At 37.7% G+C, this 26,056-nt stretch overlaps 1 protein-coding gene across 1 annotated transcript in view; it reads right to left on the reverse strand.

Moving 5' to 3' along the window:
- Positions 1 to 26,056, reverse strand: part of LOC108695679 (adhesion G-protein coupled receptor V1) — a 208,008-nt gene that overhangs the window by 77,615 nt on the left and 104,337 nt on the right. Inside the window, exons 76-82 of the mRNA XM_041568538.1 lie at positions 23,982 to 24,224; positions 22,254 to 22,661; positions 19,889 to 20,073; positions 11,820 to 12,063; positions 10,310 to 10,449; positions 8,122 to 8,282; positions 6,816 to 6,916 (exon numbers count right to left, since the gene is read on the reverse strand). Of these exons, the coding sequence (XP_041424472.1) occupies positions 6,816 to 6,916; positions 8,122 to 8,282; positions 10,310 to 10,449; positions 11,820 to 12,063; positions 19,889 to 20,073; positions 22,254 to 22,661; positions 23,982 to 24,224 (1,482 nt within the window). The remainder of the gene's footprint in view (positions 1 to 6,815; positions 6,917 to 8,121; positions 8,283 to 10,309; positions 10,450 to 11,819; positions 12,064 to 19,888; positions 20,074 to 22,253; positions 22,662 to 23,981; positions 24,225 to 26,056) is intronic.

Genomic DNA, 26,056 nt, shown 5'->3' on the forward strand with positions numbered 1-26,056 from the left:
CTGAGTGTGCAAATACATGTAATTAAGTGTAAATAAGTGTACAAAATCGACTAAGTGTGCTAAAATAAAAAAATAAAAAATAAAAAAACACAAATTTTTACTAAAATGTTCATGTAAGTGTATAAATGTACTGTAGGTATGTGTAAGTGCAGGTAAGTGTGTAAAAAAAAGTGCACTTACCGTTTTTGTAGCAGGAGGATCGCTGGAACCGAAGGACGACTCCTGGCAGCGTGTCTGCAGAGTTACTGCGCAGCAGGAAGTGACTGGGCGCGTGGTGCGACGAGGAGGAGGTAAGCCAGCAGCAGCAGCGCTTACATTGCGCTTCTGCTACTTTGAAGTCGGATCTGCGACAATCGCGTCGCAGATCCGACTTGACAGCCCCCCAGCCACGTTGCCCAGGGGGCTGTCTACCCTCCTGACTCTCTGCAGAGGCGGCAAAAGCCGCCGATGCAGAGAGAAGGGCTCAGCTGCAAAAGAACGTACGAGGTACGTTCTTGGCAGCCTGAGCCCTGAACCGCCAGCACGTACGCCGTACGTGCTTGGCGGTTAAAGGGTTAAAGTTGTAAAAAAAAACCTGGTGACTTTTTTTTTTTTTTTTAAAGCAGGATTGCCTTCAAAAGTCCAAACTATTAAAAATGTATCTGTGAGGAATTTTTTAAAACTAATTTGAGGGGGATGCCACATGTGTTTAAGGGTGGGCTCATGTCTAGGGCATTAGAGGATCTCTTCTGTCTTTATTATGGCTCATTGGACATATGTTTGATAAAGTGGCCACTTCAAGCATTTGCACCAACATTACTATTAAAGTCATTCATACAACTTTAATGTACCCGCCCTATTCAAATTAACCTAAACGTAAGAGTGCTAGTGAAGTTTTGCTAGGTAGAAATGAACGCTAGCATCAGTTCACTTTGAAATGCTCGAACTGCCAAAGTAACACTAGCAAAAAGTCACCAGCGATTGGCTGCTGAGACGCAACTTCACATTTAGTAGGGATGCACTGTATCCACTTTTTTGGATTCGTCCGAACCCCAAATCCTTCACAAAAGATTCGGCTGAATACCGAACCGAATCCTAATTTGCATATGCAGTTGGGAAGGGGAAAAGATTTTTTACTTCCTTGTTTTGTGACAAAAAGTCATGTGATTTCCCTTCCTGCCCCTAATTTCCATATGCAAATTAAGATTCAGATTCTGTTTGGCCGGGCAGAAGAATTCGGTCGTATCCAAATCCTGCTGAAAAAGCCTGAATCCTGGCCGAATCCCGAACCGAATCCTGGATTCAGTGCATCCCTACATTATAGTGAAATAACGTAGTGGTAACGAATTTTCACCTGGCAAAGTGGCACGGAGTGTGGAGAAGCGGTCACTTGCGACAATTCGCCCTCTAATGAATTTTCCCCTAAGATTCTTATACTATAGTTTATACTATATTTTATATGCCGTGAATCTGCTAGTGAACCGGCAGGTGCGGTGAAGCTAACAAAAAAATATTTACCATTTGTAGATAAAATAGTATTATTTAATATACTATTGTTAAATCACAGTATTTCATTTACATTTTCCTATTGATGAGTGGTTGTCTCTTGGCTGCATTTTTTTTTTCTCTCACTTTATTTCTTGAAGCTTTTATACAAACTAACTGTGGGAAGCCTGCCATATGTTACATCCATTTATAGGGATAGCCATCTGTAAGCATAATGTACTCACTGTGTGTAGAAATTATGAGGATATTTGTGGTAGGTAATAGCTGGCAATCACAATAATAAACACAGATTTATATCTGTATGTGAATCATAATGAGTTATAGAAAGGAATCTCCATAAACAACATAGATCAGTCTTACTTACATAGGTCTAATTTAGCAGACACAAAGGGACCATTTACTAACATCTGTATATTAGGACTCCTTTACTATGGCCAAGGGTACAAATTCTTAATTCCTTTAGTCCAACACATTTCACAGTCACTGGCCTGCTTTCTCAAGGAATTATTCTGCAGTACCTCACTTCCCTTTTTCATCATCAACCCCATTAATGCCTCTCACCCTGCACGCATAATTCAAAACAAATTTATTAATACATTTATTTATGATTAAATTTATTACTTTAAAATCCATCTATTATTACATTGAACATCACATCCTATAAACAAATATCAGGAAGCCTTTATATTTCATGCTGCTATAATTTTTATGTCACGATAGCTGCTAAATCAGTATCTGCATTTAACCCATTAGGTATTATAGTATTTTAATGTATATATCCAATATGTTTCTCGTCTCCTTAATTTATTCATTCAATCTCCACCTCTATTATCACCCTCTACTACTTCTATACCCGTAATACTTAATACATCTGGATTCCCCCCATGAACATCCTTATAGTGTTTCGATGCATAGGTCTAAGATCTTCCTTATGTCCCGCATATTTTCCGAACACTGTTTGTTTAATTTCCTAATTGTTCTCCCAAAATATTGTAACCCACATACTGTATACTTTGTATCAAATATACAGTATTACAAATGTAGTGTTACAATGTATCCATCCTGTTACTCCTGTTTTGTTACATTTGATTTAAACTGTGTTATTGTAGTACAAGACTTCTTACCACTTTTATACAGTATAACCCAATATTTCTCTTATTACCCCAGAGGTTTTCCTGTATTTTACCCCTTTTCTGTACTATAGGAGCAATTTTCGTTTTAATAGTTTTTGATTTTCTATAAACTATTTCTGATTTACTCCCCAACATTTCTCCTATTACTCGGTCTGCTTTCATTTTATACCAATATTTATTTAACACTTTCTCAATTTTTCTATGTAATTATTATTATAATAATCTTGGTTTCCTTTCCACTGCTGTTTTCTTTTCCTTATATTTCAACATTGAATTTGAATTTAAAAAGCATAAAGAAATAAAAACGCAAAAAATCTGAAACCCCAAAAACAGCTAAGAGCTGAAAGCAAAGAAAGGTTTTACAATTCGCGATAGCTCCTTATTGACTTCTACATGACCTTGCCAGCTTTTTGATTTAATTTTGTATTAGAGGTTTTTGTGGTTTATACACTATATATCTATATATCTATATATCTATATATCTATATATCTATATATATATATATATATATATATATATATATATATATATATATATATATATATCAGTCTTTCCCTGACGAAGGCTTCTGTGCGGAGCCGAAACGTTGGATCACCAATAAATCTCCACTTTCACTTGAATTATTGACTTGATGTATTTCCCTGGAGTGCTGTCAATCCCTGCATTTTGTCTACATACTTCTCAGACTAGCACCCAGGTTTTTAGCGCTAAAAAGTTTGATTCAGGGAAATGAAAAAATAGGACATTAGTAAATTGGCTCTTTAGTTATTGTGCCCCTGCTCAAAGTATTATTAACACCCCACAAAAGACGAAGTACCATGCTCCAATTAATGAAGGAGTATCCTGAGACTTTAAACCACATTGCATTTCAGCCACTTGTGTATTCACTGTATTTGCATTGCAAACAATCATGGAACATTAATTACTTTTTTTCAGCCACTGCAAAAAAAACTGCTTTGTCCTGCACTGTTTGATGTTTTGATGCCCATCATAAATGCATGTGTTTGCCATTTGCCTGATACAATTTGTTACAGTGCAAATGAATAGTAATTTGAATAGTATGGTTCCAGGGATACTTACCCTATCATTGGGGGGCTATGTCACTATGTGGGCGGGACTATGCATGTTTTAAATTTTGTAATTGATTTATCGACATTTGTAAAGTATGGCATCTTGAGAAAGGTTCTAAACCAAGAACCGAAACGTCGATGCAATGTTTATTGCCTTTTCTAAATAAATCATGATGAGACAAACGGTCTGCGTGTACCTATTGGAGTTCTATATATATATATATATATATATATATATATATATATATATATATATATATATATATATATATATACACACACATCTGGCTTTAGTTTTTTGAACTGTACATTCAATGTTCTTAATGATACCGTTAATGTACGGAAAGCAGCAAAATAAGACATTTCCTCTCGCACAAACAATGGCTATGATGTGATGCACTGCAATATCCAGGACAAAGGGAACTGAAACAAAACTAATCGGAGACATTTAGCTGGGTTATTGACGTAATAGATACTCTTTATAAGGAGCCCCTGAGGAGATGTACGAGTTTACTCATTATAACTTGGCAGCTGTATGTAAACTCAAGAGGGGCGGATAGCTGATTAAACCAATAGATTAAATAGTCGGATTGGTTCCTCTTCTCCTAGTTTCTCACAGCAATGTTTGAATCTGACTTCCCCTCTCAGCTCAGAAGCCAGCAATGTTTTCTCATGCTTGTCCTGTGATGCTATTTATACGCACACACATTAACAAAACAGAGAGAACCGATTTCAGAAACAAAATGTATGGTGGCTTATGGAACACGTTTAGGCACCACATGGTACTGGACAAAAAAACTGGCAGTTTGGGCATCACATATTGTGAAAGATGGATATAAAAGAACCAGAAAACAGTATATAAACATAAATATGATCATGGATAAGTGGTCATTCGGAGTTTCTCTCCATGGTGCTGAAATGAAAAGTTGCAATGGAGTAACCCCAAAATTGTTTAAGGGACCTATTTATCATAGTAAGTAACATAGTAAGTTAGGTTGAAAAAAGACACACGTCCATCAAGTTCAACCTTTGAACTTTGTTTTAACCTGCCTAACTGCCAGTTGATCCAGTGGAAAAAAATACCCCATCTGAAGCCTCTCCAATTTGCCTCAGAAAATCATGTTGAGTAAAAAGTGTAGTGAAGCATTACCAGTGATGTTGCCCAGAGTAACCAATCAACAACTCGATTTCAACAGTTAGAAAACAAAAGCAAAGCTCTGATTGGTTGCTATGAGCAATATCACCAGTAATGTTTTACTCCACTTTTTACACAGCATGATAAATAGACCCCTAGGAGTATTGACACTGTAGCTTATTTGTTGCTAGGAGCTGGAAAGGAAGAACAAACTAAAGAACTAAACGAACTTAAATTACAGGCACAAATATTATGACATCATTTTGGAGAGGTTCATTTATTTATGTACTGTGTGAGAGCAACTTTGTAAAATGTTTAAGCACATCCCAACCTTTTCGTACTGCTTTTATCATTAGTGGAATATAGCAGTCATGTCTTTAATGGACATACACATAATATTGGTCACATACACAGTCAGCCTTGGCTTCTTCATGGTGACTGCTTGGGATTCCTTGCCCCGCTATGACATTCCTGTGCAACACCCACGTATTCATTTATTGTTCAAATCATTTCATTTAAACAAACTTTTATTTGGAGTAATTTAGTCTTAGCCCTCAGAGCTCACATGACATCCTGGGAACTCCAGAGATAGACGCCCCCGGCTGTAATGCAGAGGAGTAATGGGAATGGGAAGAGAGGGTTTCATGACTGTGACTGTGGGAAGAATAAAACTTGGCAGGCAGGTGAAGGACAAGCACAGGGCATCAGTGAAACATCAGATGATAGCCTGTACCATTGAACAGCTCACAAATATGCAATCACATTTCCTTATTTAAAGAAGCATATATCAATTATATACAGGTATGGAATCTGTTAACCTGGAAACCCGTTATCCAGAAAGCTCCAAATTACATGAAGTCCAACTCCCATAGACTCCATACTTATCAAATAATCCAACTTTTTGAAAATGATTTCCTTTTTCTCTGTAATAATAAAACAGTACCTTGTACTTGATCCCAACTAATATATCATTAATCCTTATTGGAGACAGAACAACCTCATGGGGTTTATTTAATGTTTACATGATTTTTTAGTAGACTTAAGGTATGAAGATCCAAATTACGGAAAGATCCATTATCTAGAAAACCCCAGGCCCTGAGCATTCCGAATAACATGTCTAATACCTGTATTATATATGATTTATAGAAAATATTAACATATAGTAGTATATCATTAATATAGTATGTCACCCCACTATAAAAAGCCATTGTATACTAAGCCATGTCTAACCATACTCTCAAAGAGCAATTTTATTTTTGTATTCACTTAAGGGTAAGGTCACACTAGGCGATAGCGCCGCGATTTGACTCGCGGCGAAAAGTCGCCTCGCTAGGCGATTTCGAGCGACAATAGAAAAAAGATCGCCGCGTGTGTTTTTACGCTGGCGATTTGTCGCGATTCCCCATAGACGCCAGCGCAAAACTTTCCCCAGCGATTGCGGATTAAAAGTCGCGCCGAAAAGTCGCCGCGAGTCAAATCGCGGCGCTATCGCCTAGTGTGGCCTTACCCTTATGCATAGAGCGTCTGTACTACTTTCCATAGACAGCTATAGATGTTGCCACCCGGTGGTGATTTTTAGCAAGTAAAGGGCTCATGCCTATACAGGTAATGCCTTCAGCACTAATGGGTTTGTATTTATACTTGGTTTTATTGTATTCATAAAAAACAACACATTTTTCCTTGAGGTACACTGATCTGTTGGACCACTAATATTTCCTATTATATGAGTTCATGTATTACACCAAGAACAGTCTTTAGATTTCTGAGAACATTCCTTTATGAAACTGGTGTCATTCCAGGGCAAGTATCCCTAGGCAAGTCATTTTATGTTGAGTCATATTGATAGACATCCCGTACTGGTTATCTCAGTTACAATAGTTGTAGGCTTGTCAAGCAGTATCATTAGATCATTTGGAATTGTACAGGATGAGCAATCCCAGTTTATGAGCATTAGTAAGATAGATACAGTAATAGTGAAGGTTAATCCTTACCTGAGTGCCAAGACACGCAACCCTAAAGTGAGTGAAGAGTTTAGCTGCAAACGTGGTAGACCGGGTGCAAAATAACTGGGAAAGGATGGCCAGGATAAAACCTGCACAGAAAGTAATATTTCAGACTTGGAGCAGCAAAGAGCTTCTTGAGTACTGGATAAAGATGCCAACATTATTGAAATATTATATTTAAAGGAATTGTTCAGTGTAAAAATAAAAACTGGGTTAATAGATAGCCTGTGTAATTTAGCCAAAGATATAATGTATAAAGACTGGTGTGACTGGATGTCTAACATAATAGCCAGAACACTACTTCCTGCTTTGCAACTCTCTTGGTTTCCACTGATTGGTTACCAGACAGTAGCCAATCAGTGACTTGATGGGGGGGCCACATGGGCTTTGAATCTGCTTTTGAATCTGCTTTTGAATCTGAGCTGAATGCTGAGGATCAATTGCAAACTTGCTGAACAGTTATGTCCCATTTGGTTACCCTTAAAGTCGCTGACTAACTCAGAGTTAGAGAGCTGCAAAGCAGGAAGCTGTGTTCTGTTATGTTAGACATCCAGTCACTCCAGTCTTTATTCATTGCATTTTTGGCCAACTAACTATATTAGAAACATTTTTTATTTTGCACAGCCTATCTATTTACCCAGTTTTTATTTTTACACTGAACTGTTCCTTCAAAAAGACCACATTTCAAAGCATCTCATCCATCCTGCCTTTAAATATGAGTAATGTTCCTCCAGGGCCGTTCCCTTAAAAACAATTAACTTTGATCAGTCTAGTATACAAAATACTATAACAAAGTGCATGGTACATTGCTAAGGGTGTAGTGGAACCAGGCTAGTTAGATGCGATGAATTAGATCAGTGCTGCCCAATCAGGGGCCCACAGCTACACTGATCCCAAGATATTTTTATATCCCCAAGGCTGCTATGTGATGCCACAGACATAATTTTACACCATATAACATGTCTCACAAGCATTTCATTTATTGGATTCTGCAGCCCCCAATGTTGGAAAGTATTGGATTAGAATATGCATAAAAACAAAAGTCCCTATGGCAGCTTGCCCCATCTGATTCATGGATCACGATGTCTGCTGGAAGATGGAAATTATAATATATCGCAAGCAAAACCAGGTCCCCATGAAAGGGGAACATGCCCTAGAAGTTTATAATTCTCTGTGCACTTAGACACAAAACAGAATATAGTGGCACAATGAAATACAATCCATGTTTTTTTTATATCTTTAGCTTGCACTGGAATTGGGGTGCAGTTATTCTTTATATCTGCCAACTACGTACCTGAAATACAAATGAATCCAGCACTGAAAAAGGCTTCATTGTACGAGGAAAGTCGGTCAGTTTGAGCCAACACGGCATAGGAAGACATGTGTGTGCAGGCACATTCCACATAGGCCGTTGTATAGGATACCACCCTGCATAACTCCCCATCTGACATCCACCTACAAAACATTGCATACATAAACACATGGTGTGGTGCAGAATTTTAACCTAAAATTTTAGTGGTTTAGGTGGTTATACAGGGAGTGCCAGAAAGGCTGCAAACAGTTGCAAATTGCAATAGCATAGGAAAATCTGACTATTCAAACAGTATAATCTACTGTAATTTCTGCAAATGTTTAAAAACAAATAAAAAGAAAATACTTTTTTTTCTGAGTAAAGTTCCGTATAGTTATTTACATACATAAATAAACCATGGCCACTGTGATATAGAGCATTAGGTCTATGAACCCAGTGAACCTGGTGCATTGATGACAGCAGAAATAATGATTGATGTGTGGGTTCACTGTAAGTGGCTACACTGTAAAACTGATTTTAAGAAGTGACACAGGAGGATCCTGCTGACAGCCCTCGGCTCATTTGTGTAAAGTCACAGAGTGCAAACTGCTACAGGATACAGACTATTTATATTCTCTCCTGCATAACAAGAATATTGTGCTCTGTGCAAATGCAGCTGCAGAGGGATCAGCATAACACCAGGATCTATCCAACAATGCTTTAATCTGTAATGTTGTAAGCAGCAAAGGAAAATTTGCAGGAAAATCTTGGCACTTTAGCTTTTGTGACGTTATGCAAGTCTTGAATTGACCAGAGACTATTAAAGAAGTTATCTGGAAACCCATTATCCAGAAAGCTCCAAATTATGAGAAGGCCTTCTCCCACAGACTCAATTTTAATCAAATAATTCACATTTTTAAAATGGATTTTCTTTTCTCTGTAATAATGAAACAGTACCTTGTACTTGATCCTGACTGAGATATAATTAATCCTTAATCTTTCAGGAAACCCACATGTGTTTACTAATGACTAATTTACTAATTACGAATTTACTAATTTTTCTATTAAAACAAGTGTCAATTTTACCGGGATGGGATTTTGAAATGAAGAATAACTTCAGCATCTTTTAGTACACTTATTGTGGTTTCCTTAAAGGTGTTCTTCGCCTTTCAGTTAAAGGACCAGTAACATAATTTTTTTAAGTTCGTTAGTATACAACGTAAAAAAAAACACACACAAAGACAAATTAAACTTTGACATCGCTAAGTCTTTATTAAGAAATAACTTACCGAAACTTGCTTGTGCTCCTCTTCAGGATAGGCGACAGGGTGATGATCCATTGTGCGGCGCTCGATTTCTCCTCCTTGGCTATCTCCTATAAGGAAGGCAGGGAGGAGAAATTGAGCTCCGCATGATGGATCACCGGATCGCCTTTTCAGAAGAGGAGCGCAAGCAGAGTTTCGGTAAGTTATTTCTTAATAAAGATTAAGCGATTTCAAAGTTTAATTTGTCTTTGTGGGGTTTTTTTTTCGTTGAATACTAACAATTTTTTAGTTTTATTTTGCTTTTTATTCAGCAGCTCTCCAGTTTGCAAACCTACAGCAATCCGGTTGCTAGGATCCAAATTACCCTAATAACCATGAAATAGAAAGATGGGTATTAAAAAGTAGCAACAACAATACATTTGTAGCCTTACAGAGCACTTGGGGGTCAGTGACTCCTATTTGAAAACTGGAAAGAGTCAAAAGAAGGCAAATAATTAAAGAACTATAAAAAATAAATAATGAAGACCAATTGAAAAGTTGCTTAGAACTGGCCATTCTATAACATAACTAATGTTAACTTGAAGGCGAACCACTCCTTTAAAGATTGCTTGTGCCAAAAGGTGCCTCTGCGTCTTTATTTAGATGCCCTGGAATCATAGACAGTAGAGCAATCTTGGGCTGGAGAAGCAATAATAAAATATGTTCCTCTTTACACATTTGGATACCTCTTAAAACGAAGCTGAACAGGCATACATAATAAAAACATTCTTTGCTGCCTCCTAGTGTTGAATTATTTATGCTCTCATATCTGAGTAATGTAGCTAAAAGGGAGATTGTTATCCTATCAGATATATTTGGCCTACGAGGCATAAAGTAGAAATTCCAGAACCATTCCTGCTCTAAGAGCGCATTGTTCTTGGTTTTACCGTTCTAAACCTTGATTCCACAAAAGGCAACTTGACTTCTTTGGTATAATCCGATCCCCTGCTGCATGAATCCTGTAGACAACTTCATTACTGTCAGCTATCCTAAAGGAAGGGCTGCCCTTCAGGCTCACTGATAAAACCTGCAGTCACAGAAAGAGAGCAGAGCAAAGTGAATAGATTTATTGGACCAGCACAGGATCAATTTAGCAGAGAGCTAAAAGGGGTTGTTCACCTTTGAGATAACTTTTAGTATGATGTAGAGAGTGATATGCTAAGATAATTTGCAGTTGGTTTTTATTTTTTATTATTTGGGGTTTTTAAGTTATTAAGCTTTTTATTTCTACAATTTCTAATACCCTAGCAACCATCCATTGATTTGACTAAGAGATTGAAATATGAATAACAGAGGGTAAAGAAAGAGGAGTAATAAAAAGTAGAAATAGCAATACATTTATAGCCTTACAGAGCATTTGTTTTTAGATGGGGTCAGTGACATTAGAACTGGCCATTTTTATAACATACTAAAAGTTAACTTCAAGATGAACCACCCCTTTAAAAAGCAATATTTCAGGCCTTACAGTAGGTTAGAAAGTTTCGTTCATGTTTTATTCCTTTAATGTAAAAGGCAGGCTGCACTGTTTTTTTTTTTTTACCCCTATTTGAAAGATGGAAAAAAGTCAGAAGAAGAATTGAAAATTTGCTTAAAAGTAGCCATTCTATAACATAGTCAAAGTTAACTTAAAGGTGAATCATTCCCTTAAAGCATTGTCCTTCAAGCAGTTTCTAAAGGATTATGCATATATTTGTCTAAATAGGTATTAGCAGAGCAACTAATTAAACCTGAGTAAAGTAGACATACTGTATGCTCAGCAGTGGTACCATGGACTATATTTCTCATTTATACCTTTGGCACAAGACTGAGGGGAACAGATAACTATAAGAACTAACACAGGGGCGAAAGAAAAAAAAAAAACTTTTTTGGAAGCACACAAATAAAAATAATTTAGCCTTTTCCTGATCATGGTACAATAGCAAAAATGTTTCTTATAATAAATGGCATTAGCACACAAAATAGAAAAAAAGTACAGATACATTCATTCTCATGTACAATTTACAATATATTTTCCTGGGATAACCTTGTTAGCATTTCAGCAAAGCGTAGGCTTCCGTATATCATATTGTTAAAGGGGTTTTAATGTTTACACAGAACCCAGGCCAATTAGTGCGGAGCTTATTTTTCAATAGCTTTAACTGGCTTTCTAGAAGCTTGATGGGCAGATTCTACAGACCCTTAAATAGGGTGGAACATAACTAATAATAAAATGAGTCACATGCTGTTCATGCTGTTCCTCTGCTCCAGGCAACACAGTTCCTGGAAGAATGCAACAAATCTATCTTCAGAGTAAAAATAAACATGCATGAGTACTGAAGGATTGTGGAAAGCATGAAAGCCAACATGTTTTACAGGCAAAAGAAAACACGCATTTGGTTATGTCATGCAGTAGAATACCTTGTTGTTTAATATAGTTTCTTTACCACTTGTAAGAAACCACTGCTGGCTGCTGTACTCTGTGAAATGGATAAATTTACAACCTTCTTCTACTGCACCAACAGGGGAAATTGTCAAAAATGTCTCGGGAACCTGGATGGTATCACCATCCTTTCCTTCAAATTTCTTCCCATTGATTTCCTGAGGATACCAGTGATAGGAACTAATGGAAATATGTGGGCAAGAGTCCAAAATTGTCTTCCCCCTGGTAAAATATAAAATAGAGAGCTGATACAATGCAAAACAAACACTTAGCAAAGGCAAACGTATCACCATGATTTACAGTGCTGTCCAACTTCTGTGGTACCTAGGCCCTAAATTTTTCTTCACTATGTGGTGGAGAGCCAATAATGGAAGCCAATGTTGGCCACTCCCTATTTTTAAACCACACCCACTCTAAACCACACCTAAGTTACCACAAGAGCTTTTAAGACCTCATCACTCATATGTGAAAAATAAAAATAATATTTAAACATACCCTTAAATCTATATGCCTCCACATCCCCTGTGGATAACACAGCACCCCCCCCCCCCACAGCACATCATTAAACACCTTAGGGGTCCCTAACATCAATCTCCAAATACTAACAAACTCCCAGAACAAAACCTACAGCGAGTGTAGAGCAGTCAGAGTATGGCACACACAGGGAGCATAGGGAAGGCAGAGTATGACACACACAAGTAGCATGGGGCAGGCAGAGTATGGCACAAAGGGAGCATATGGTAGGCAGAGTGTGGCACACACAGGGAGCATAGGACAGGCAGAGTATGGCACACACAGGGAGCATAAGGCAGGCAGAGTATGGCACACACAGGGAGCATAGGGCAGCAGGGTATGACGCACACAAGAAACATAGGGCATACAGAATATGGTACACAGGGAGAATAGGGCAGGTAGAATATTGCACACACAGGCAGAGTATGGCACACACAGGGAGCACAGGGCAGGCAGAGTATGGCACACAGAGCACCTCTCTAAATCTGGCAGCATGTCAGAGCCTCCCACACAGAAAATCTTTTCAACAATTTTTTCCCTTGTAGTATAGCATGCAGTAGGTCTTTAGATCATCCCATGGCAAACCTTTATGGACAATTACTTAATTTCATCCATTTTGCCATTTGAGCATTTAATAGTTCCAGGACAGGCAATGAAATGCCCAGAATCACTTCCTATTGATTTCAATGGGAATCGTTAGAACCCGCTGACAAACAACTGAGCTATAAGTGCATCTTGAGTCCAAGCAATTGCTATAGAAATCAATAGGGAGCTATTCTAGGTGTTTTGTCTCCTGCTTAGCTATTAAATTTTTAGGCGAGAAAATACCCAGAACAATGTGTTGTTGCTGTTAAAGGCCCACTATGGGCATATGCCATACACACATATGCCACGTAGGCCATACCCCTTACATACAATTCATCAGGAAAATGTTGTTATATAGTAGTCATATAGTATATGTGTAGTCACACATGCTTTATATTTGGGTAATACAATTCCTGGGGCATGAGGCAACCAGGAGAAATTCTGTATTGGAAAAAGTGTTTGACATATGAATGGAGTTTATAGTAGTACATATATAGTCACACGTAAAATATTGCAAGATGCAAAGGGAAATATAGACATGCATAAACTTCTAGGATACTGAGAGAGCAGTAACATTATACCTTGGTGTAGAAAATTATTCTTACTAAGTAAAGTAAATCTCCCCTCCCCTTTTCATTGTTGGTATGACTCATGTTAAACACTCAAGATTATATAACACGAGACATGTGAATAAGGGTGTTTTAAGAAGGATTTTATTGTATTTAATATACAGTGCCTGAGCTTTTCTGCTCCTTTTAGTCCACCTCATACTAATTTTTCTTGTTCTTCCATTTGTTTGTTTTCCCAAGTCCTGCCCTACAGTAGCCACGTTCCAATTTCTTGCACTGGTGAGATCTAAACTAGAGCAAAACCGGCAGTCTGCAAATTTTTATGTATTAAATATCTTATTAAATAACTTGTCTTTGTTGGGATTCATTACCTGCAGGTTTTAAAGGAATAGAATCAGCTCAGATTCTTTTCACATAATAGGGTTATGCAATAGAATGCACTAAGATGCAACCACAAAGATGTTTGCTTTTAAACAAATGACCAGTTAATGCTACCTGGTTGCTCTGGGTTACTGTTCCTGGACAAATTTAGGGGAATATTTATCAAAAAGTGAAGTTAGAGATCGCCACAGTCCTCTAGAGTGAAATTCCGCCACTATCCATTCATTTCTATGGGATTTTGAAAGGCGTGTTTATCAAAGGATGAACTTTCACTTTCACCCATTGATAAATACCGTATATACTCGAGTATAAGCCGAGTCTTTCAGCATCCAAAATGTGCTGAAAAAGTCTACCTCGGCTTATACTCGGGTCAGCGGGCAGTAGCTGAGATTGCAGTCACTTTTAATCATTCCTATACCAACAGTTCACTTCGGGAGAGACTGCAATATCCCACAATGCCCTCTGTTGGTTATATGAAAGAATAACAGTGACTGCAATTTCACACAGCGCCATCTGTTGGTTATATGAAAGAATAACAGTGACTGCAATATCACACAGCACCCTCTGTTGGTTATATGAAAGAATAACAGTGCGCCCTCTGTTGGTTATATGAAAGATTAACAGTGACTGCAATATCACACAGCGCCCTCTGTTGGTTATATGAAAGAACAGTGCGCCCTCTGTTGGTTATATGAAAGAATAACAGTGACTGCAATATCACACAGCACCCTCTGTTGGTTATATGAAAGAATAACAGTGACTGCAATATCACAGAGCGCCATCTGTTGGTTATATGAAAGAATAACAGTGACTGCAATATTACACAGCGCCCTCTGTTGGTTATATGAAGGACTAACAGTGATGGCAATATCACACAGCGCCCTCTGTTGGTTATACGAAAGATTAACAGTGATGGCAATATCACACAGCGCCCTCTGCACATGGTAGTGGGACAGTGGGACAATGCACACAGTAATCCGTTTGGCAATTCTCTGTCACCATCAACTTTGCAAAGAAGTCCGGTTGATCGCTGGGGGGGTCATTTTGGTGGAATGTGCGCTGCTGGGAGACAGGGCTGTAGTTGTGTCTAGGCTTATACTAGAGTCAATAAGTTTTCCCAGTTTTCGTAGGCAAAATTAGGTACCTCGGCTTATACTCGGGTCGGCTTATACTCGAGTATATACGGTACTCTTTTAAAAATCCCATAGAAATTAATGGAGAGTGGCGGAATTTCACTCTAGTGGACTGTGGCGACCTCTAACTTCACTTTTTGATAAATATACCTGTTATGTTTTAGATAGCCGAGGATGAATAGGGTATAACAGTGCTTTATTAGCAGAGTCATGCAGGCATTACACAACAGTAAGCTTTCACTTTCACTTTTTAAGATACCAGGAAGTATGCACAGTATAAGTATGAGCACAGTGACATCTACAGGCCATTTGCATGAACACCACAATACCCCTTAATGCCTTTTATTACATAACGCTATTATGTGCAAAGCCTCTGAGCTGTTCTATTCCTTTAAAACCTGCAGGTAATGATTCCCAACAAACACAAGAAATCCTTTGTACTCATCCATATCAATATATTTATGACATTTATTTTATTTATTTATTTAAGTAATTTTGGGGTGAAATGTAATAAAAGTTGCAAAGAGAAAAACAATTTGCACAAATAAGAATAAAAATTCCCACATCGTAATGTACTATCCTTCCTTAGACTGTTATTACATTATGAATTTTAATTGTGCAGTTCTTAAAGGTTTTGTACTCTTTTGGAGCAAACATAAGAAGCAAAAAGTTTTATTATATACACTGGACACTGGTGCTAACTATGGATGCAACGAATCCAGGATTTGGTTCGGTATTAGGCCAGGATTCGGCCAAATGCTTGTGTCTGGCCGAACTAAATCCGAATCCTTAAAATCGTGTAACTTTTTGTCACATAACAAAGAAGTCAAGAACTTTTTAGCCGTGCGCACAGCGGCTCTATTTTTTCCCTCCCCTCCCCTCATTTGCATATGCAAATTAGGGTTTGAATTCTGTTCTGCCAAATCCCAAATAGCGGATTTGATGCACCTAGTGCTAACTATATAATCTTTCTTCCACTGTTGAAAGTGGTCGCTAAACAGTCCCTGCGTCGCCGAAGCTATTTTAAGTTCTCAAAAAGGAAAAATTGTTCACACAGAGGCATATTTGCGTTACTCATTGCTATTACTCATTATTATTGCATTACCCCATTTGTGCATAAACCCCCATATGTAATATAGTTTAAAGCCTTCACTTTGAGAATTCTAGGATAAAAAATGAGTGATTACTAAGCAGCATCCATGATGCACAAGTATGGCTGAGTCTGTTTTTGCTAATTGCATAAAAGTTGAGACATGTTTAACAGCATCATTAACAGCATTAACTCCTGACTGACCTGGCACCAGTCAGTTGCAGATTTTTTGACCTCTAACAATAACAAAAATGCTCATTCTTGGCTATAAAGAAAACAATGTGAAGCTTAACAAGGCATGTTATATCTCTCTCTCTATATAGAGGTATGAATATACTTCTGAATCACAACGTTTTAGAGCATGCAAATGTAGCAACAGGAGCTCATAACCTGGGCTGGCATCAGTGGGCAACAGGGGATTCTGTCAGGGGCCCCATGGCTGAGATGGCTCCAAGAAACATAATAGTTTAATTTGTGTGCAGAAAAGTGGGTGAGGCTTGGGGGGAGGTCAGGTGTGGGATTTTAGTATAATGGGTGTTAAAGTGGAACACCAGGGGCATGCATTCATGTGGCCCATTTACTTGTTGATAGGGCCCTCTGCACAGGGGCCCAGTGGTCCCCTAATCGGGGCTCCGCTAGGGAGCAAGCCCTGCTAACTTTGTAGTATCGGGCACCATGACAGCTGATGTCCTGCTCACAGCAACGCATTCTGTGGGATTTTAAGATGCACTTAATTTAGTGGTCTGCATCTCTAGTAAATCCAAAGCAAAGCAGCAATCAGGGATGTGCTTATTATATATTAAACATTTTCATAGGGCTAGTCTGAGTAATAACTGCTGATTGTGATAAAGAACACCATACTGTTGAAAATGCACAACATATTATACATAAAGGTCTCTTAATTACATGCAGTAGGGCTCTTTAACTTCTGCTTTATGATTACTCATTAGAAACAGTAAGAACTGTATGTGTCAAAGGCAAATGACCCTCAAGTACTGCATTATGCATAATTACACAATAACTATTTGTTCTATTACAGCTAAGCCCTGGGAGTGTGTGACTATTGCACTGCTTTACTATAAAACTGAGTTTGAAACTATTGATACTTTTACCCAATTCACACCTGCCCAGTGGCATGAACTTGCTACTCTGCACAAAGGTGCAGACGTTTACTCATTGAATTTATTGCATTCTTGTAGCAGAGGACAATGAGACATTTACATAGTGTAAGCATTAACAGGGCTGTTGCCTTTAGAATATGGCATTTACAAATGTTCCATGTAGCAAAGTTGCCTAAATAAACATTTAAAAAAAGAAACATACTAAGTAGAACAACCAGAATTAGTCTTGCTAAATATGCATGGAAAAAGAATGCTGACATGACATTAGAGACTTCTGCAAAGCACATCATGTTATCATTAACACGAAACAGAAACTGACAGAAACTTGTGGTTAAAGATTTCTAATATCTCATTGTTGGTGGTTAAAAACAGATTCCTTTGAATACGTTCAACAAACACACACGGATCCATCAACGGGACATGAAAAAAATACAGAGACGGTTATTCATGTGACCGTTGAGCAAGCAGTAAGTTTTTGCTTACGTTGGAGGTTTATACGCATGGGACAGCAGCTGTTAGTCATTAGCATCAGGCGCAGATAGTACACAAACGCCGGCTGTACAATACCTACAATCTTTATTTAGTATGGCTAAGATCAGTATTGCTATTCAAGAAGAAAATCCTCATTGTTAGATCCGTGTTTGAACAAGTGAAACAACAAGGTACAGCTCCATAATATAGACCACGGATAAGTTAATTTACTGTACATTTTACTGTACATTTTATAGTAAATACAGACCACACAGGATAGACAGAGTGCAGTTTTTAAAGGACAAGGATTTAAGGTTTTACTGGTGCAATCAACTTATTCATACTCTCAACCCACTTCACTATATACCGGAGCATTCCAGTGAGTTTAGCTCAAAACTTGGATCCCCTCAAAGACTTTGACTAGGCACAAGTTGCAGGAGGGTTGCACCAAATTCAGGGTTCAGTTCGAGATTTGGTCAAGACTTTTTCAGCAGGATTTGGATTTGGACAAATCCAAGTGCATGGCTGAACCAAATTCAAATACTCAAAAATCACACGACTTTATGTCACATGAGTCATGCATGCTGTACGCAATGTTCTTTGTTACATTTCCTTGCCCCAATTTGCGTTTGGGATTTGACCAAATCTTTCACAAAAGATTTAGACAAATCCTAAAATAGTGGATTTGGTGCATCCTTAGAAAACAGACAAGAAATAACAAAATGGCTGAGCTAATTATAAACAACCAGATCATGGGCCGGACTCAATTTGACCGGGAAAACTTTTCTCCTAATTCCAACTTTCCCAACTGACTTTTATTGAGTTTTCATTTGATAAACCCAGAAGTAAGATTTTCTCATGACCGATATCAGCTAAACCACATATGTTACTCTCCAGTTTGCCATTTCAGCAATCTGGTTGTTTGGGTCCACATTTCCCTAACAACTATGCATTGATTTGAACAAGGGGCATTTCTGCTCCTGTATAACTATAACAAACAAGGGAAAGTTGTGCTCACCACTATTTTTTAAAACCATTAACCTTGTTTGTTATAGTTTATACAGGAGTAGTGACCAGCTCCATGTTGTAGCTCCCACCCTTCCCAGCTATAGTCAGGTGATCCCACTGGTGTCTAATAAAAGGGCAGCCAAGTTTGGGAGTTTTACTTTGAAAGCAGCAAGTAAGTTGTAGGTAAAACCTAGTCCCTTTGTAAAATGTATAATTAAGCAATTGAACTCTTAATGAATCAGATGAAAATTGAGTGTAGGACTGGCCAGATATGGGATGACTTTGACGTAGTTGGCCAGCTTAAATATATTGCAATATATGGACAAACAATCCCTGTTTTGTTTAAAGGGTAAGGCATTTTTCAGTAGCAGTATGCACAAATGTCTCTGTCTTAAATATATTGATAATGGGTTGAGTGCAGAGGACCTCTTGTATTTGTCTATATGTATTTTGTGGTCACACCCTCATTGCACCCCCACCTAATGGTTTTAAAAAATAGTGGTGAGCACAACTTTCCCTTGTTTGTTGCAGTATATGTTCTTTTATATGATGTATGTACACAGTACTTGTTAGTTCAATATTGAATTGTTTTTGATGTTTATCCAGCATAACAGTAAAACATTTTTTTTAAATATACCACACTTTGAATTTTTTGTACTTTTGAGTTTGTGAACCGATGGATATATTGTACTGTATTTAGTTACTCTATTTGCTCCACTAAATATTTTGCTAAATTGGTGTGCCCTCCATCCATTGTTAATTTTGATTTGAATAAGAGACTGGAATATGAATAAGAGAGGACCTTACTAGAAAGATGAAAGAAAGTAAACATTAGCAATAACAATACATTTGTTGCCTTACAGAGCATTTGCTTTTTAGATGGAGTCACCCATTTGAAAGCTGGAAAGAGTCAGAATAAAATGGCAAATAATTATAAAATGAAAGTTTACCTAAAGGTGTTCCACCCTTTTAATGGCATTTTCAGGTAATAACCAGTAAGTTAAGAACTGAATCTGGCCTAATGCCTGGAATATATTGCAAAAAAAGTGCAATGTATCCATTACTCTACATTTCAATATGTGAACTTACTAAAACCTTCTACAGGTAATCCTAGTATTGTTAGCAAATATAAATGCATATAAATGGTATAACTAAAGCAAAATGTGATATATTTACCTTTCACCAAGAGATCCACATTCCACTCCATTAAGGAGAGAGAAGGCATACTTCTCAGCTACATCAATCAATGGGCTATACCCACGTGTATCTAAGCGCTCAGGGCTTGCGAGACTACACAGGGTTTCGTAGAAAAGAGCTCGACTGTCATTTGTTAGAATTTGTATTTCACCTTCATTTGCTATCTGAAAATAGATTATGTATTAATAAATGATAGTGAAACATGGAGACATTTAAAATGTTTCTAAATGGCATGAGACAGAGAATTAATTTTCCCTATCACATATCTGTATTCCAGGAAACCACCTGAAGATATTAAAATTATCTTTGCTGCAATGCAGGTTTTAGCACATCCAAGTTGGTATAGTTACATAGTTAAATTGGGTTGAAAAAAGACAAAGTCCATCAAGTTCAACCCCTCCAAATGAAAACTCAGCATCCATACACACACCCCTCCCTACTTTTAATTAAATTCTATATACCCATACCTTTACTAACTATAGAGTTTAGTATCACAATAGCCTTTGATATTATGTCTGTCCAAAAAATTATCCAAGCCATTCTTAAAGGCATTAACTGAATCAGCCATCATAACATCACCCGGCAGTGCATTCCACAACCTCACTGTCCTGACTGTGAAGAACCCCCTACGTTGCTTCAAATGAAAGTTCTTTTCTTCTAGTCTAAAGGGGAGGCCTCTGGTACGGTGATCCACTTTACGGGTAAAAAGGTCCCCTGCTATTTGTCTATAATGTCCTCTAATGTACTTGTAAAGTGTAATCATGTCCCCTTGCAAGCGCCTTTTTTTCCAGAGAAAACAACCCCAACCTTGACAGTCTACCCTCATAATTTAAGTCTTCCGTTCCTCTAACCAATTTAGTTGCACTATAGTTCAATGCTTTATAATATAATTCCGTGTTTTCACTATAAATTCTGGGTTACTAGGTTAGGAATCTCTTCTGGCTGAGGTTGCTGAGCACAGTGATAAATCAAGCACAGGCAGATACCAAGATAATGTACAAGGCCTATCTCATACCCTTGTATTTCACCACCATGCAGCCATAATGGTATAATATGGGATAGAGATGATGGGCTAAGTCTCTGCATCCACACTAAGTCTATCTATGAAACTGGGGAAGAAGTTAACAGCCTCAGTAGACCGGATTTTAGGTTCATCCTAAGTGAAAGCTGCCAATTCAAAAAAAAAAAAAAATAAGCACATTTCTATTGATCCTGTCTGTAATGAAGCAGGGATATAAATCCTGGTCCGTTAAGGAAGATGATGGCGTGCAGTTTGAATACACAGATAAGTAGTTGATCAGCTATAGCTCTTACTGGTTTGTACATCTGTCACACTCCTGACAACTTTAGATTGAGAATATTCTGTCCAGAATTTGGTGTGTCACCATCTAGATTTAGAGGAATCTCTGCCAGTTTAAAGAATGTAAAGTGACTGCACATGATCATTTGTGTTATAAATAATGCTGACACAGGGACACCAAGGGCCCACCAGAGAACCTGATATCGAGAGCCCTCCACCCCATGGCCTGAAACCTTTTCTTCTTTTTGAGAAAAACCCTGGCACCCCAGTGTTTAAGAAGTTAATTATTATAATTAAAAACATAAAATAAATACAGGTATAGGATCCCTTATCTGGAATCTCGTTATCCGGAAGCTCCAAATTATAGGAAGGCCATCTTACATAGCCTTTTAACAAAATAATTAAAAATTTTTATAAATGATTTCCTTTTTCGTGGTGATAGTAAACAGTGCCTTGTACTTGATCCCAACTAAGATATATTTATTTTTTGGCAAAACAACCCTATTGAGTTTAATTAAAGTTTAAATGATTCTTAGTAGACTTAAGTAGACCTTAGTAGATTTAAGATATAGAGATCCAAATTTTGGAAAGACCCCTTATCCAGATAACACCAGGTCCTGTGTATTCTTTACTGTCCCATAACTGTATTTTAAAAGTCACCTCAGAGTTAGAATTCAAATTTTTCGCCTATAATGGAATCTATGGGTGATGGCCTTCCCGTAGTTTGGAGCTCTCTGGATAACGGGTTTCCGGATAAGGGATCCCATACCTGCACTGTTTTACAACAGGGGGAGGGGTACATTTTGTATTTACATAAGTTTTGATGAGTCACATGACAGAGATGACATCACTATCACTAAGCACTGATTATCATTATTGATGACATCACTAGTTTATAAGGATATTCATGGTTCTTGTTAATTATAAAGTTATATCTAACCACTACGGGCATTAACAATTTTTCTTTAAACTGATCAGGCCAACAGGACATAACTCATATTCATAACTCACATATAAATCTGGAAATGTATATGTGGGCCCTACCTTTTCCATGATATTTAACATAGCCCCAAGTTGCTCTTCTGAGACTTCAGAATTAGCCTTGTTGTTGAGCGTCTGTAGAACGCTGGTGAAAATGCTTTCTTCATAGGGCTGATGCAGTTGATCAATTAAGCCCCACATTGACTGGGACGCGGAATCGGACAATATGGTGATGTTGGCAGTACCATATAATGGATCTACTTTGGCACTTCCAGTGGGATTCACAAGTAAAACCTGAAACCGCTTGGGGAACGGATTGATTGATGCTGTTTGTGGAGTCAGGGTGATATCTAGAACAACAGTTCTTTGTCCAGCTTTAAAAGTAAGTATTCCCTCTGATTTCACAAAATCCCTTCCTGCAACAGCTGCAGAGATACTTGTATGTCCAATTTTTTCGGAAGATTTCAGTTCCTTAAGGATAATAAAAATATTTATTGGACTGAGAGCAAGTGTCACATGAAGTGTTAGATGACCATGTAGCATTTTTATTTAGATAAGGCTTTTATGCGGACATACTGTGTTGCACTGTATATTGGTTGCATTGCTATAAAAATCCAACATGCCATAGTCGAAAAAGTATTTTGTAAATTTTAGTTGTAGCAATTGATGGGTTTATTGAGCCACTGACAAAAAAAACCTTAAAATGTCAATCTGTTGTCTGTCTGTGAAGTTTCACATGCAGAGCTGTAATGTTAAAGGGTTGGTTCACCTTCAAGTTAACTTTTAGTATGTTATAGAATGTCTAATTCTAAGCAACCTTTCAGTTGGCTTTCACTTTTTCTTTTTTATAGTTTTTGAATTATTTGCTTCTTCTGACTCTTTCCAGCATTTAAATTGGGGGTCACTGACTCCATCTAAAAACCAAACGCTCTGTAAGGCTGCAAATGTATTGTTATTGCTACTTTTTATTCCTCATTGTTCTATTAAAACCCCCTCCTATTCAAATTCCAGTCTCTTATTCCAATCAATGTATGTTTGCTAGGGTAAATTGGACCCTATGAACAGATCCTATCTGAAATTACAACCTGGAGAGCTGCTGAATAAAAAGTTTAATAACTCAAAAACCACAAATAATAAAAAATGAAAACCACTTGCAAATTGTCTCAGAATATTCTTCTCTACATTATACTAAAAGTTAATTTAAAGGTGAACAACCCATTTAAGTTTTTAGGTAGTGGGGGCATGGACAATCTTTATTCAACATTTAGGACAACTCAGAGTGATTTTCTGCTTCAGAGTGAACCTGAAGCAGCCAATCATGCATATGAGTATCTTGTACTTGATCCAAACTAAGACATAATTAGTGCTTATTGGAAGCAAAACCAGCCTATTGGATTTATTTAGTGTTTATTTAATGTTTACATGATTTTCTAGTAGACTTACAGTATGAAGATCTGTTATCCGGAAAAACCCCAGGTCCCGAGCATTCTGGATAACAGGTCCCAAACCTGTATTACATACATGGTACTCTTGTGGAATCTATATAAAGCACAATCTTTTTTCCACCAGAGGATGGATCACTAAGGACCATTGCAGACTTCTATGTTAAATATCTGCAAACAAAACATTCTTGGCACAAAGGGAAATGTTTTTTTTCAGTGTTTTTACTGTACATTACTGTGTAATTTTAATTTGAAAGAATTGTCAACAAGATGCACAATATTAAAAGAGCAAATATTACATTTGTGAAAATGTTATTGTTAAATTGATAAGAAGTTTGTCAGATCTTACCTGCATAGTGAATCCAACAGAAATAGACTGGGCTGAGCTGGACTCCCTAGAAATCTGGAGGCTAATGATCGTGGTTTTCTTATGTGCAGTGGCTTCTCTCGAGCCAACGGCAAAATAAATAAGGCCATAAGGGGCATCACTTTCAAGAAGAATTATTTTGGCAAATCTAGAGCTGCTGTTTATTGATGCCCCAGCACTTACTTGATACAGTTCAACATAGAAATATGTTTCAAATTCAGGCACCTGTAACAATATAGATTACAATGGAAAATTGCATTTAATGTTGCAGGCACTTCATCAATTAAATATAATGAATCGTATTTTGTATTCTAAGATATTTCTGTCCATATTTATGAGTCTCTGATATAAAAGTTGTATCCATCCTGTGAAAGACTGTGAAGTTCCTATGGTATCAAGAAGAGCAACTTTATGACATCCTAGCGTAAGAGTTTCTGTTATTTGTTTAACTGAACACTGCTCTCCCCTTTTGTGAGAATGGACCTGTCTAAAAATCGAAATTATTGCTGACATAAGTGGATAGGCTGCTGGGTTTGGGGAGATCGGAGTGGGACTGGGTAGGTCAGATGCATGGCCAGGTGGGTGTAGGGGCCCCCACAGGTCTGGCGGGACACCAGGAAAAAACTCGGTGGGCTCTGGACTTCATGGGCCCCACTAGCCCAGGCCCATTCCCCCAGTCGGCCACCAGCTGTTATGCAGAAGGAGATCAGCAGTACCTGACACAATGCATAGCACGTGTGCATGGAGTTTGGACGTAGGGAGGGTGGGTAGCTATGAGGAAGGTCCTTGTTGTCGCACCCCAGGTGGGCCCCAATGCCCAAGTCCAAAAGACCCATTATGGCAACAGCATGTGCACAAAATATAGAATTTGTTTGCAGAACTTGATTTGCCAGCAGAGCACCCTGACCTCTACCTAAGTAAGCACCTGTGGGATACATTGGAATGTCAACTGTGAGCCAGGCCTGATCTACAAAGTTCAGTGACTGACCTATTACATAAGAATGGAAGCAAATCCCACAAATGTTCCAACATCTAATGGAAAACCTTTGCAAGAAAAGAAGCATAACAGCTGTTTTAGCAGTAGAAGAAGAAGAGAAGACTAACTTCATATTAATATCCTTGGTTTTTGAATAAAATGGTAGATAGGAAGGTATCAACATCCTTTTGGCAATATAGTGCATAAAATATATACACAGATTTTTTTGAAATGTGACAAGCAAATTATTTTATAGGCTGAAAAATCTTAAGAGGCTCATTTATGAAAGCGGTGTATGGTGCTAAGTGAACTTTTCAAACACAAAGTGACATGATTTTTTTTATTCCAGTGTCATTGAGGCTGGATGTCCAGTTGCATCCAGTTACCTTGCAATTTTGGGAGCTCAGCCATTTGCAGAGCTGAGATGACATCACTTCCAGAGCACCAATGTGTGCAGCTGTAATGCATTAACATGATTCTGTCTGTTGGTGCTACTACACAACCTACCTGTACTTATTCAACCTGCTAGTAGTACCATAAAATTTGCATCAGTTCCATAATTCCAACAGTGCACATTATTCATTGGAGGAAGCTTGTTCGGCACAATTTGGGACATTTTTATAATACTCCACTTGTGGTGGTGTTCCTTAATGAACCATTTAAATCCCATTACAAAAAAAGTTGTGCACAAAAATTAGCATTATTACATATACATACATAGGCTCAAATGAACAGTCTGGATTTTTCCTGAAGACCTTGTTATGGTACGTCACATATAAATTATTCTTCTGAAACATAAATGTATTCCTTCTTAACGGAAAAGGCCCAGGGAAAAAATAACACAACATCCCTATTTTTAAGGTAAGTAAGATGAGGGTACTGTGTCTGGGGTAAAATCTTAAAGTTACATTTAGGTGGTGCTTGACATATTAGCAACCCCCCATTGAACTGAGGTTACACAGTATTCCTTGTACATTTAAGTAATGAATACATAACATTTTTATCTCTTATGTGGTGCTGTAAAAAAGCAATTATCACTGTTAAGATTTCAAAGAACACATCAGATCACAGATCGGAACAT

This window comes from Xenopus laevis, chromosome 1L (genome assembly GCF_017654675.1).
Source record: "Xenopus laevis strain J_2021 chromosome 1L, Xenopus_laevis_v10.1, whole genome shotgun sequence".
NCBI lineage: Eukaryota > Metazoa > Chordata > Amphibia > Anura > Pipidae > Xenopus > Xenopus laevis.